Source organism: Polychytrium aggregatum (assembly GCF_025602895.1).
Source record: "Polychytrium aggregatum strain JEL109 chromosome Unknown BJ171scaffold_17, whole genome shotgun sequence".
NCBI lineage: Eukaryota > Fungi > Chytridiomycota > Chytridiomycetes > Polychytriales > Polychytrium > Polychytrium aggregatum.
Window position 1 is genome coordinate 25,784 of NW_026516219.1, and position 12,589 is coordinate 38,372.

Genomic DNA, 12,589 nt, shown 5'->3' on the forward strand with positions numbered 1-12,589 from the left:
ACGGAAACTCACATCAACCGCAGAGTCATCTGTTTTGGAACGGGCAATAGTATTGTGTTGAAGTTTACATTTCCCACATTTCCGAACACTGGGCTCCACAGCGACGGATGTTGTTGCTCATGAGCTTGTTGGCGCGCTATATACCTCAGGCAGCCCGGGAGTATCGAAAACCGATTGCAGCATGACGGGCCGTGATCACTCCAGCAATCGATTCAGTAGTCCATAGTATCCTCGTGGACGATTATTGTTGGATCCTCAGTCAGATAGTTGAGTAGCTCAGCAGCGTGCGTTTCGCTCAACACCAGACCAAACCTCCCCGCGGATGTTGATAGCCTAAAGCGAAAGCGATTGTTGCCAATATCGTCACCGCGATTGACATGAACGATGGATTGGAGCAATGGAAGCACAAATGAAACATTCTGCGACAAGATGCTATCGCGTCAGCCTCTCAGATTATGTAGCAACCTCGTCCGTAACAATTACCAGACCCCCGATTGTTCTATGCATGTTCCAATCGATCAACATACCTGCTTGCTCTCGTCAAGCGGCTTGGCATAGAGAACAGAAAACCCTGGGAGATACAGCTCCCAGAGACCAAATCCGATCCAAGCGGGCCGATGCAACATCCGATATCTGCCGATTTCCACTTGTGGCAGCGCCTTGGTTCTGACGAGAGATACACCCCCTTGGGCGAGAACGTCGGGAGGCACCTTTGGAGGTATTTTGAACGACACTGCCATCTCAGGCTGTGCTGGATTTGCCCGAGGACTTCCACCGACGAGCAAGGCAGAGCTTTTGTCGGCCGTGCTCAACACCAACGGTAAGCCAACGCATATGAGGACCGAAGTTGAAATGACCAACTGACGACAAGCAATCACTTGGAAACGGTAGATCATGAGTGGCCTCAAGATACTGATTCCATACGCTGCTGCTGTCCACACGATAAAGCTCCTGATAGCAAGCAGGCAGGGACGAGCCTGTTAGATACCACAAAGTGTACATTTGGAATAGGTAGATGGTCTTATGACCCATCGAGCAGAACCCACGAACGCCTTGGCGGACTCACCCAAGGAGGAATAGAATCGAATGTACTTCGCATCTTGAAACCCAATTTTGTGAACATATCAGGGCAGATGATTAGTCCCGCAGCGCAATCGGCCGCTCATTTCCGAGCCAAACAATGGTGTTCTTACAAATACTCAGTGTCCATGGCACCGACTGTTCCAAAGTAGATTCCCATAATGGCTAGAATGAGGCCCAGTGCATGCACGGACATCAAGTTGTTGACATCAAAGTGGTCGAGTGGATGGCATGATATGAGTTGGTCAACGTCATTGAGATTTCCGACGCTGACGCCATCAACTGGTGCTTGCTGAAAGATGATGGATATCAACTATGGAGATAGCATCGAGAGGTCAACCATCGTGCCCTTGTCAGACGAGTATTTACTTTGGAATAGCGACGCTGCACTCAGAAGCGACACCTACAACTTGAACTGATAGGGCCAAGAGTGTGGCAAGCGCCATCCGATATTCGGGGACAGGTTTGCGCTTGGCGATGATACTCTTCATTCTGAGATAATATGCTGTCACTCGAGGTCAGCTTCAAATCACGATCCAAACTGGCAGCCCATATTGAATCCTATAATCGAACATACCGACTGCCTTGACTGTTGGAGGGCTGTACGGCAGAGAAGCGTCAAAATCGCTGATTCAATCAGGAGCACATTTGTGTTTATGGCTCACCAGATACATAGGGTTAATGATATTGAGCTCCACCAGTCGGTTATGACACAGTTGAGTGGATCCGGGAGAGTTTTTCGCACGACCATAAGCGTGTACCCGAGCGAGCATCCGAGTAGCACTGTTTCAAATCATCGTGAATCAAGATATGAGGAAGAGCTGGTATCAACATGCGATTCGATGTTCGACGTTAGCCAAGCTTAATGGTTCATATTATTGCGATCCTACCGCTCGTGGTGTATGTGATTCCGTAAACCGCGACGGCCTTGGTGTTTCGATGATATAGCATATAAGCCATCAGTCCCATGCACATGAGCATTCCAAGGAAGCCAGACACGCGTGCCCAGAGAACATCAGCGTCCGAGGGATTGATGATGTTGACGGGGTAGTCGGCCGGAATTAAACCTGAAGGGCAATCGAGCAGTTTCCTCATACAGTCAGCACAGTCGGCACAGATAACTCCACGACAAGCGAAATACTCGATGGATCGCATTAGACGACTATTACCAGCCGACGACCCACACTGTCTGGGTATAATATCGATCATAGCATGCGGATACTACATCGCAGTTACCGCCGAATCTGGGCTTTACCTGCACGGATAACTCCAGCATACCGACTATTTGGTCCAGCTCCAGAGTCCGTTGATTCGGAGCTGATGGGAAGCTCATCGACGACATCAAAGGTATATCCGTCTCGCCCGTGGGCTGTGATCCGCATCATTGGTATGCGAATCATATCCGACGATCGGTTGAAATCCTTTATGCAAATGATTGATCAGCGTCATTCCGGGCAGCACATACGACTAGAATGGCCTTACCATACTCAGAAACTCAACCACGCTAGGGAGACACAAGTTTGATTCCGAGACGAATCATAATCGTTATAACGTGGCTAGCGCGCTGTGGAGCGGTAGATTCCATCACAAGCTACCCGAAAGCGAACACTTACGCTGATTCTCTGTTCCCATTTTCTGAGAGGAGGTTTGCGAAGCCCAGTCGTCAGACTCTATTTTGAGCGGCGCGATGATCTGATCTGCTCCTCAGCGCAGCCCGCGCATTGACCATGTACTTACCCTTGAGTCCAATGTACCCAGACGCCCCTTCTGACACATTGAAGATGGATGTGTTCACCAACCCACGTGGGATCTGATTGTTCATAATATCTTCTGGCGTCGTCAAATTGTTCTTGAGAAGCTGATGTTCGAAGGCTTTGTCAGCATCAGCGTGCCCCAAGAGCGACCCACAATCGGTGTACTTACATAGTCCCACCCAGCAACGATAAGGACTGCGCAATCGAATGACATTCTGTCGGAAGAAGCGCAGGGCCAGAGGTTCAGATGATCGATAACACAACTGAGAGTATTGATACGGTTTCATTTAGTGCTTACGGAGGAAAGTTTACTTCGGGTGTCATCCGTAGTTTGCCCATTCCCAAGTAGTTGAAGGTTAGGTTGAGGTAGCTCCACATGTCACCGTCAGTGTCGGTCAATATTGGACCATGCCTTGGCACATGGTAGCGAGTTAGCTGCGGACGTGAGTTATAACTGCATCGGCGAAACTCTTTGACTTACAGCACGTAGTGTCTAAATTGTGATCGATCATGGATTGTGAATGATCGTTCAGCAAACATCCCAAACTCCGAGTACTGCCGCGTGCGGATTCCAACAGTGGTGAACTCACTGATCGATAAACGCCTCGGTGATGGTTGAGTTGTCAGGTATAGGATTGGGGTCGATCGCAGCATTGATCTGCTTCATAATATCTGGAGCTGAGAGGCCGTTCGACACAAACCACGAGAACTGGCTGCCTGTGAGATTTCCTGCCGCGCTGTAGACAGACGTTAGCTTGCGGAATCTCGACCCCACTCACAAGATTGGCTTGAGTTCTCGATCGACTGTACATTGCCATCGTATCGAGGACTTGTTCCAAGCAAGTCCATCCCGTGTGCTGCGGCGACCGATGGGTCTCCCAGCAACGCGGCACAATGTGCCCTACGCAATACGTACGCAGCCTTGGATACAAGAGCAGTAGCGAGCCGACGGATGCATTGCGTGAGTGAAACGCGAGTGACTTCCTTCGAACTGCATCCTTAATCGCCATCCGCTCTTCTCGCCCTGTGCAAGCGAGCAGAACATACATGCAGCCACAGACACGAGGCTTCGTAGCTCCCAGCAAGTACTACGAACACCCGAACTTTGGAGTTCTTCATGGCCGCTATCGTGGAGGAGTAATCCCATCCGGCTGGATCGACAACAATACTCTGGCGAGCATTATCGCCCAGAAATCGCGTGAACATCACATCGAGACCCAGAACCGGCGCCTCGTCCACAAACCCGCCAATGAGATCCCCTCCGATTGTGGAGTAATCAGACGACTGGAGAGGCGGTTCCCGCGGACGAAGAGAGGTCCCTGGCCATTAGTTTCAATATGCAGCCTGGTTGATTCATGACTGTGCAAATGCAGTGACTGTGATTCGATATCCTGCGACAGTTCTCGACATTGAGTGGCCGGCTGTCCATTGCATCGCCTACCGTAACGATCAATCCCAACTTTCGCCATCCCATTTCGTAAATAAACCGCGCGATCGCTAGAATGATCCATCACATGTGTATGGGCCAGTGTCCGTGAGCTGATCATCGCATTCGTCCGTTTTGGATATTGCATTTGCTGGTTGGGGTGAATCGTTGCGTTCTCGCGTCTGCTCTACCCATACCTGCCCCAGCCAGCGATGTCTCGGGTATAGTTCGGAAGAAAGTTGGATATTTGGACTTGTCCGACAACTGTGGAGAGCCGAATCTGTGAGAAAAATGTCATCGTGCATGTGTTTGCGTGTCGATGTACTCACAACAGGGTCGGGGGTGGTTGGAGAGCAGTACGGCACATTTGCGATGCCAGCCGCCACGGCACCAAGCCGTTCATTTCCTTCGAACAAGGGGAAATTGCTCTCCGACTCGCCTGACCAAAGGGCGAAGGGCATACACGTCATGTTGGATCAATGCTCGATGGCAAACAAGGGTCTGGAAGGGCTGATATTGCGACATGACGTTCTGTTTGCGCCGAGCTCCGGCCAGCACCAGAAAGGCGGCAGTGTTGATGCTAATCGAGCGCGACGACGATGACGGTAACGACATGGCGATACGCACCAATCACGGCGTTGATTCTTGCGCTCCGGCTGATAGACCCCAAGTTGTCCATGATGGCCGTGAGCTTCAAAGAGTTCAGGGTACAATGATATCGGCCCGAACGAGTAAGTGGCAGGTGAAGTCGCCCCCGAGTGACAATGCCGATGCGCTCTGCCGAGCTTGCACTCGACTGTGGGACGGGGTAGAGGCTCACCGACTTTCCGCTCGAGTGTATCAGATTCCGGTAGTTTCCTGTCTGAATGAGCCTCACCGACAGATGCTGGATCGAACGCGACAACCGAACTGTGCTTGAGTCGCAATTCCGGAGCAACCCGCTCTCCAAAACGATCTGTCCTTACCACTCCAGAGAGAATGTCCGGCCTTGGTCGCCCAGCCGCACGGGTTAGATCTTTGTTTGGTCTTACTATCCAAGTTTGGTTATGCACTGCACTGCGAAGCGGCTCCACCAACCTCGAGTTGACGTATATCGCATACGAAAGCACCGAGTTGGCCCTATGTTGCCTTGTGAATGAGTTATCCGAGGCCAAAGCCTTTTGAACACGACAAGCCGCTGCCGCCGTACTTGGGACGATACCACGGTGCTTCCAGATATTGAAGTGCCTCGGAGCTTACATGGTCTTGTACATTTGTATCGTCAGTGGCGGGGAATTGGTTGTGAAGAATCCCGCCACGCCTATTGTCAGATTCGTCGCGGCCGCGAGCTTTGATGGGTGAACCCGAGGCAGGACGGATGTCGACTGGGTCGCGGCATTGGGCAGAATGCTCATCAGCAGAGCGCATAGCAAAACAAGCAATAGTCCAGGCGGCGCCATTGAGCCAAACGGAGTCTTGGGCCGCTGGTTCACAGCTCAGGCGACCAGAGAGCGACGCGTGTGAGGGTCTGGATTGTGATGTTCTGGATCGGAAAGGAGGGCTCTCCAGGCCGAATCGACCCTGGGCACCATTTCAATGTCTGGGACGGGGTGATTGGTGGTCATGTTGCCGTCACGTTCCACTCTTTGGATGACGCTGCTTGGACTGCGACCGATCGCGGATGCTCATTTGCGGATGCTCAATCGGAAGTGCCGGATAAGCAATGATGTATTCAGGATCCACAAAAGTGTAACTTCCACCACCACCACCACCGCCGGCACCAAAAGAAAAACAGGGTGTGCCTCGATCGACTCTTTACGAATGCCACGAAACCCAAGCAACACAAAAAAACACATGAGACCGCCGAATCAGCGACAAGGACAACAACGATATACAAAACTGGAGCAGAGAGAGAAGAGAGGAGAGAAGAATGGAATGTGACGGGCAGCTCGCCCAAGGAACATCGGACAACGAAAGCAGGCTTGCACAGTACACGGCAGAGGAAAGAACACGGCGGCATAGGATCAGATCAACCAAAGGTGGAAAGTGGCATCCAAAGGGAGATGCGATTCGCGCTGGTCTCTCAGACTACAGCTCAACTCGACCGACAGCCGACGATCCACCCACCAGTCGGTCAACAGCAGCCTGGAGCCGCAGAATGGTGAGCTGGTTGTACAGCACCATCAGGATCAGGAGCAGATTCAGGCTGACCCAGGTCACAAAGATGCACATCAGCAACCTGGACTGAATCAAGACTTCAACAACAACACCCAGGGCGTCGCGGAACGGAATTGGCGAGCCTCGGGAATTGACAAGCGCCGTGGACGTGGCCACGCCGGTGCGCTTTTTCGGAGCTGAGGAGGCCGACACTACCCTCTGCGGCTGAGTCAGTGGCTGCGTTGATCCAGGGGCAGGGACATTGGCAACGTCTTCGATCTCGGGCAATCCGCTTGTCCTTGTCGCCCCCGGTTTCTCTTCGAACTGCTCTGGGTATTCGGTCTTGCTGTCGATGGCCTGCGGCTCGTGCGTCTCTTGTGCAGCGGCTTTGTTCTCGTCGTCCAGCTCAGCTTCGAGCTCGGACTCGGACTCGATCTCAAGCTCGACTTCCGAGTCAGGATCGGGATGCTTGGCGATGTATCGGTGCAGGCTTTCAGCAAGATGCTTGCTGGTGTTCTTCAGGCCATCGGGGACAGCGTGACTGATGGCCACTGCAGCGGAATGAAACGTTAGTACGATTGCAGAGCACATGCACGCACATGTACGCACAGGACCGCAGCACAGCGCCAGCCCACGTCCACGACTCACACTTGATCCATGTGCTCTGAGTGAACTCAATCTCGGAGCTGTACTGGATGCGCGTTCGGTGAGCATGGTCCTCGGAGAAGCACATGCGCTGGTGGGTCTTGAAGCAGCTTCCAGAGGGCACATCTGGAGTGATCGATGTCTGCAGGATGCAAAAGTATCTGTGACAGCGTGGACGATTGCCAACACGCAAACAACCGAGTGAGTGGCCGTGCACGCGGCGGCATATCAGCAGGCACATGCAGAAGAAAGATAGCACAGGTCTATTGCTGGAAGCAGACATGGCCAATAACAGCATCGTGTAGGCATGGACCGTCGATTCGTGCGCAGCTCACCTGTCACCTTTCTCGATAATGCGGTCGGTGATGTGACAGCGGGTTTGCTTTGGCCCCATAGGATGGGTCAAGGGCACGACATAATCGACCTTGCGTGCCTGGCCGACGCGAATCTGGTCGAATGCGAGCACCATGTCTTTGAATCCAGACGAGACGGGATCGCCGACAGCATCGACGCTCGATGCCCAAGCAGTCATTTTGAGATCTGGCCAGAGAAGAAAAGAGTCGCATTGTCAGCAGTCCGGTCCATGATGACGGGTGAGCTATTCCCCGAGGCACCTGTCACAAGCTTGAAGCGCTGTGCCTTCTCACCGAGTCCATCGCATCAGACGACACATGTATCTGCAACACGCACCAACACACACAGCACACGAATCACACGCAACACCATGAGCATACCTCTGTACTTCATTACCGATCCAAAAAAGTCGGCAATGTAGACTACGCTCGTGCCTGTCTCGAGGGCGATGGTCTTGTTTCCAAAGATCAGGTCCCAAACATTGCGGAGACTCGTATCCACGTGCTGATCCAGGATCGGCGTCTGCTTCTTGCGAATCTCGCCACAGGGACACGTCGCCGGCCCAGAGTGTATTTTCGTTGCCGGCGGCGGTCGGGGCTTTCTGGCAGCCGACCTTGTTGGCGCAGCGTCTCGTTTCGACACGGGCTGTGCCGACACCGCTGCAGGCTTGGCCGGCGAGGTGCCCTTGGGAGAGACGCCAGTGATCGATTCGGATCGAACGGCTGGTGCTTTTGGAGCTAGGGGATCCAAGAGTTTGGGCTCGGGGGCCGCAGCGTAGCCGTCACGCAGGATCGGATGCACTTCGATGGGGTGCTTGCGATGAACAATGTGAAGATTGGGCTTGATCGGCGTGGGCTCGTCCGACGTCAGCGATGAGCGCGCAGAGTCCAAGGCCGTGGGTTTCCGGATTTTGGAATCCCGCTCGTCGCTGGCCGTCGACCGCGTCGCTGAGGCTTCGCTGACTCGCTCCGAGGCCACGGATGTTGGGGTGACTTGATTCGAATGGCTGGTGAGGGTGCGCTCGGCCGCAAGCTCAGCGAGGCCGAGGGTTGGGAGCCCAGAGACATTTGCGTGTGAAAGGCGGCGGGCAGGGAGCTCGAGCGGATTCGTGTAGAGAGTGGGTGGCAGCCAGCCGGTGGAGCTGTCGCCATCCTTGTCGGACAGCCGGGCGCCCGAAGTCGCCTGTAGCACGCGTGGGAGCAGCAGGGCCTGTTTGGAGACTGGGGTGCTGTCGGATCTGACGGCTGCGAGCTGGCCCGCAGGCTTCTCGGGAGCACCAAGTGCACGCTGGCTCTTGCGAGCCTCTGGCGTGACCGACCCGGCAGAGCCAGCGCCGTCTTGCGCAGATGGATGAGCGACACCATCAAAATGAGAGAGTTGAGGGGCGGACCCAACCAGGATGCCAGCCGAGCCCTCGCCACGATCCGGAGGACTATCTCGAGGAGAGTCGGCGGATTGGCTGCGATTGGCGTTGCGGGAGAGCTTTGCAAGATGTCCGGGACGGCCACGGATCCGGGGGATGTCGATGCCGGGGGTCGCCGAAGCGTCCGGAAGGGCGGGCTCATGCCCGTCGGGGTCGTGGAAGGACTCGTCGCTATCCGAGTCATGGTCGGTATCGCGGCCCTGCCACTCAGTGATCGACTCTTCGAGGTCGACCTCGCTGACGGCCTTGCAGTAGTCGCACTCGCCTGTCTTGCCCTCGGGGCAGGTGCAAGTGCCAACAACCGTCTTTCGGAAGGTGCGCATCTTGATGTGGCTGTTGGGACCGGTGTCGAGCAGCGTCTGGATCATGGCCAGAGCTTGGTCGCGCTGGATAAAGCTGGCAAAGAAGTACTTTGCGGATTTGGTAATGACCTCGAGTGAGTTGGGGATGATGCCGCCGATGGCGCGCTTCTCGACCGAGACAATGTCCTCGAGCGGGATCGAGACCGAGTGCACCCAGCCAAAGAGCTTGGCGTAAAAGTTGATGTGGTACTGCGAGATATACAGCTTGCCCTGGATGAGCACCTCCTTTTGCCAGGCACAGATAAATTCCTCCATCAGCAGCTCGGTCTTGGGTATCTCGAGGAACAGGTCGTGGAAATCCTGGTTCTTCTTCTCCGACGCAAAGGCCGCGGTGCTCTCGGTGGCCGTGTTGAGCAGCGCAACTGCCTCCTGGGCCGAGAGGTCCGAGTTGTCGTCGACGGGAGCGTCGAATTCGTAAAAGGCAGATGCGGTTGAGCCCATGCTGAACCGCTTGCGGGGCAGCTGGAAGCTGCTGCCGCCGCCGGCAGAGTTGCGCCGTTCCTGTGAGGTGGATGTGCGGCGAAGCAGCTTGGAAGGCAACCCAGAGGCATTCAGAGGCGGCGTTGAGGATGGCGAGACCTGGCTGCCTTGCCGAGGCGGCGAACCCGAGGCGCTCGACGAGGACGCCGGCAGACTACCCGATCCGGACACGTCCTCCAGCGGGAGAGGCGACGAGGAGCGTCCGGTGGGTTTCGAGACAGACGCATCTGTGGACGACAGCGAATGCAGCGACGGGGCCGACTCTGGATCCGGTGCTGCTGCATTGGCCGAAAGCGACGTTGCCGAGGAGGGCAGTGGAGCCTCCTGTAGGCGCGAGGGTGTGCCAGAGCGGCTGATTCCGTTGGGAGGAGCAGAGGATTGTTGCGATGGTGCGTTTGGGTGCGCGGACAGGACCTTGGGAGTCGGTGACAAAGTCTTTTGGGACGAGAAAGACAGCTCGGGGGTTGGGGTGGTCGATCTCGATCCAACCATGGGTGCAGACGAGGAGGTGGACGAGGACAATGGTACGGCCGCTGGGTCGGATGTCGCTTTGCCGGAGAGCGATGCAGATACAGATGTGGCTGAGGGAGTTGCCGCCAGCGACGATGCCTCGTGAGCATCGGCGGAATGCTCCCGTTCCGCCGGACCAGAGGAACTTGAGACAGAGCCATCGGCAGTGCGACGATTCAGAAGGGGAGCCTCATGTCCGGAGTTGGGTTTGGGCGACTTTGCAGATGCCTGAGCCATGGCAACGTTACTTTCAGCGGCGATGGGGGGAGGAAGAGAAGCGACCGACGGCTCGTTGGAGTGTTTGGATGCCACTGGCGGATGCGTAAGTTCGACGAGAAGAGGGGAGTGATGTGGAGGGCGGGATCTTTCTGTCGATGTCGAGGCAGTAGAGGAGGTGGAAGTTGCAGATGCTGCGGAGGATGTTGAAACGGCAGCGGCTGGCGGAGCCGCGGCCAAAGTTGTTGCCGTCGTTGTCGTTGATGAAGATGATGCCGACGAAGCAGGTGGTGGATTCTGGCTGTTGCGGAGGGCAGATAGCGAGACGGCTCGGCGGACATTGGGCAACGCCCAAGTCCTCTGCGAGGAAGGGCGGCGCTGCGATCCTAATCCTTCGGGAGGTTTGGAGTAGCCTGTGTCGACCGAGTCTCGGAGCTCCGAGACATCGACGAGGCTGCTGGTGGTGGACGCGACCGAGACAGAGTCAGGATCGAGATCTGCGGTCGCAGATGGAGCCGCAGCCGAAGCTAAAGCTGAAGCCGAAGGCGAGGCTGGAGCTGGGACCGGGGCTGGAGATGATACGGCGGATGACGCTGCGGCTGGGGCCGTGGCGGACAATGAAGATGACGCCGGGGCCGGCGGAAGCACGGCGGCCACGACCTTGGTTGAGACCAGGCCAAAGAGAGCGTTGGTCCGGGCAGAAAGATCCGAGAAAGTATCTTTGCTCAGGAGCCTTCCGACGGAGGAAGCCGATGCAGCCGGTGCGGCCGATGACGGGGCAGACGGGACAGGCGCCGCAGGATGCGAGAGGAGACTCAACGATGAAGTGGACTGCGGCGAGACAATGTCTGACTCTGACGACAGCCGAGGGAACTCTTCGGGAGGCCAGCTGGAAGGATCCATGTGCAGGGGGTATGTGGAGGTTCGGAGTGGGGCGTCTGTGGACGATGGTATGGGCGATGGTGTGGACGATGGTGTGGACGCCGAGTGAGCGACAATGCAGCGATGGGATAGAGATAGGATAGCGACAGAATAGCGATGGGACAGCGGAGACGAGCCGAGCAGGAACGAATGAGGACCAACGAAGGAAACTTGGATAAATGGGCCGTCTTGGGGATTGGAATGGCGAGGATGACAAACGCAGGCGCGAGGACATTGAGCAAGAGGCAAAGTCGGGCGGTGCGAGGCAGAGTTGGAGGTTGGTGCACGGATTGAGGGCCATGATCGGGGGGTGGGCGGCCGGCAGCCGTATTGAATGGCGACGGTTGGGATTGCGGTTCCGTCGGCAATGTGGACGACGTGGACGGTGAGAGTAATGCCGAGACGGTATCAAGACGACGGCAGTGCAGAGAATGGTAGAAGGTGTGAGATTGAAGACATTGCAAGACAGACGGTGTGGGACAGCGCGAGTTGCATGGTGTGGGAATACGACAGAGCATGGACAGACCTGATGCAGATGTGGATACGGACGAGAATGCAATCGCAATTGCAGATGCAGACGAGAATGCAATCGCAGATGCAGACGCAGGCCGAATGACAGAAGCAGATGCAGATGCAGACCAGAATGCAGACGAGATTGCAGCGGCAGGCCGGCGGCAACAACCAAGACCACCACCACCCCCCGGCGAATGCGTGCGCGAGACGGCACTTTGGGGAGGCGACTGTTTTTGGGGGTGTGGAAATGTGGTGTGAGGCCGCCGGCAGCGAATCGGCAAGCCGGGCCGTGTCCAGCAGACGTGGGACAACATCGGATCTGGCAGCGTGATCGCCCGAGCAGTGTCTGCAGTGTCTGCGGTGTCTGTGGTGTCTGCCGATGCTGGTGCGGCCGATGCTGGTGCCGGCGAGTGCGATCGGCCTGCACCACCAAGACTATCACCAACATCACTGCCAACATCACCATGAACACCACTGCCAATATCATGCCAACACCATGGCCAATATCACTGCCAGCAGCGAATCAATATCGCCGTCAAAGTCCTTGCCAAGGGCAAATCTGGTGACACAGAACAGCTACAGAACAGCCACAGAACATGCACTGCGCAGCACCGCCCCAAACCAGCCAGCCAGCCAGCCAGCCAGCCAGATCCAGCCAGCCAGCCAGATCCAGCCAGATCCAGCCAGATCCAGCCAGATCCAGCCGGATCCAGCCGCACCCGCGGCCAATCAGCAGGGGCAGCCACGATCTGACCCGCGATTGGCTGCC

General features: G+C 55.9%; 2 protein-coding genes across 2 annotated transcripts; both read right to left on the reverse strand.

Moving 5' to 3' along the window:
• Window positions 1–357: 357 nt before the first annotated feature.
• Window positions 358–5,699, reverse strand: BJ171DRAFT_567806 (uncharacterized protein; the record flags this gene model as incomplete). The annotated part of the gene is made up of 24 exons (XM_053113487.1): window positions 358–418; window positions 527–951; window positions 1,067–1,099; window positions 1,194–1,393; window positions 1,488–1,585; window positions 1,658–1,707; window positions 1,746–1,863; window positions 1,971–2,147; window positions 2,359–2,449; window positions 2,563–2,584; window positions 2,694–2,715; window positions 2,818–2,938; window positions 3,004–3,097; window positions 3,133–3,246; window positions 3,316–3,327; window positions 3,425–3,571; window positions 3,751–3,755; window positions 3,882–4,153; window positions 4,458–4,524; window positions 4,590–4,699; window positions 4,888–5,169; window positions 5,226–5,275; window positions 5,338–5,388; window positions 5,500–5,699. Coding segments are annotated over 24 exons (2,820 nt in total), but the record flags the coding sequence as incomplete, so codon positions are not given.
• Window positions 5,700–6,327: 628 nt separating this feature from the next.
• On the reverse strand, window positions 6,328–11,289 carry BJ171DRAFT_474608 (uncharacterized protein; the record flags this gene model as incomplete). Its single annotated transcript, XM_053108748.1, has 6 exons — window positions 6,328–6,947; window positions 7,045–7,202; window positions 7,377–7,581; window positions 7,776–10,398; window positions 10,457–10,687; window positions 10,726–11,289. 6 exons carry the CDS (start codon window positions 11,287–11,289, stop codon window positions 6,328–6,330), a joined length of 4,401 nt encoding a protein of 1,466 aa, XP_052966830.1.
• Between the last annotated feature and the right edge of the window lie 1,300 nt (window positions 11,290–12,589).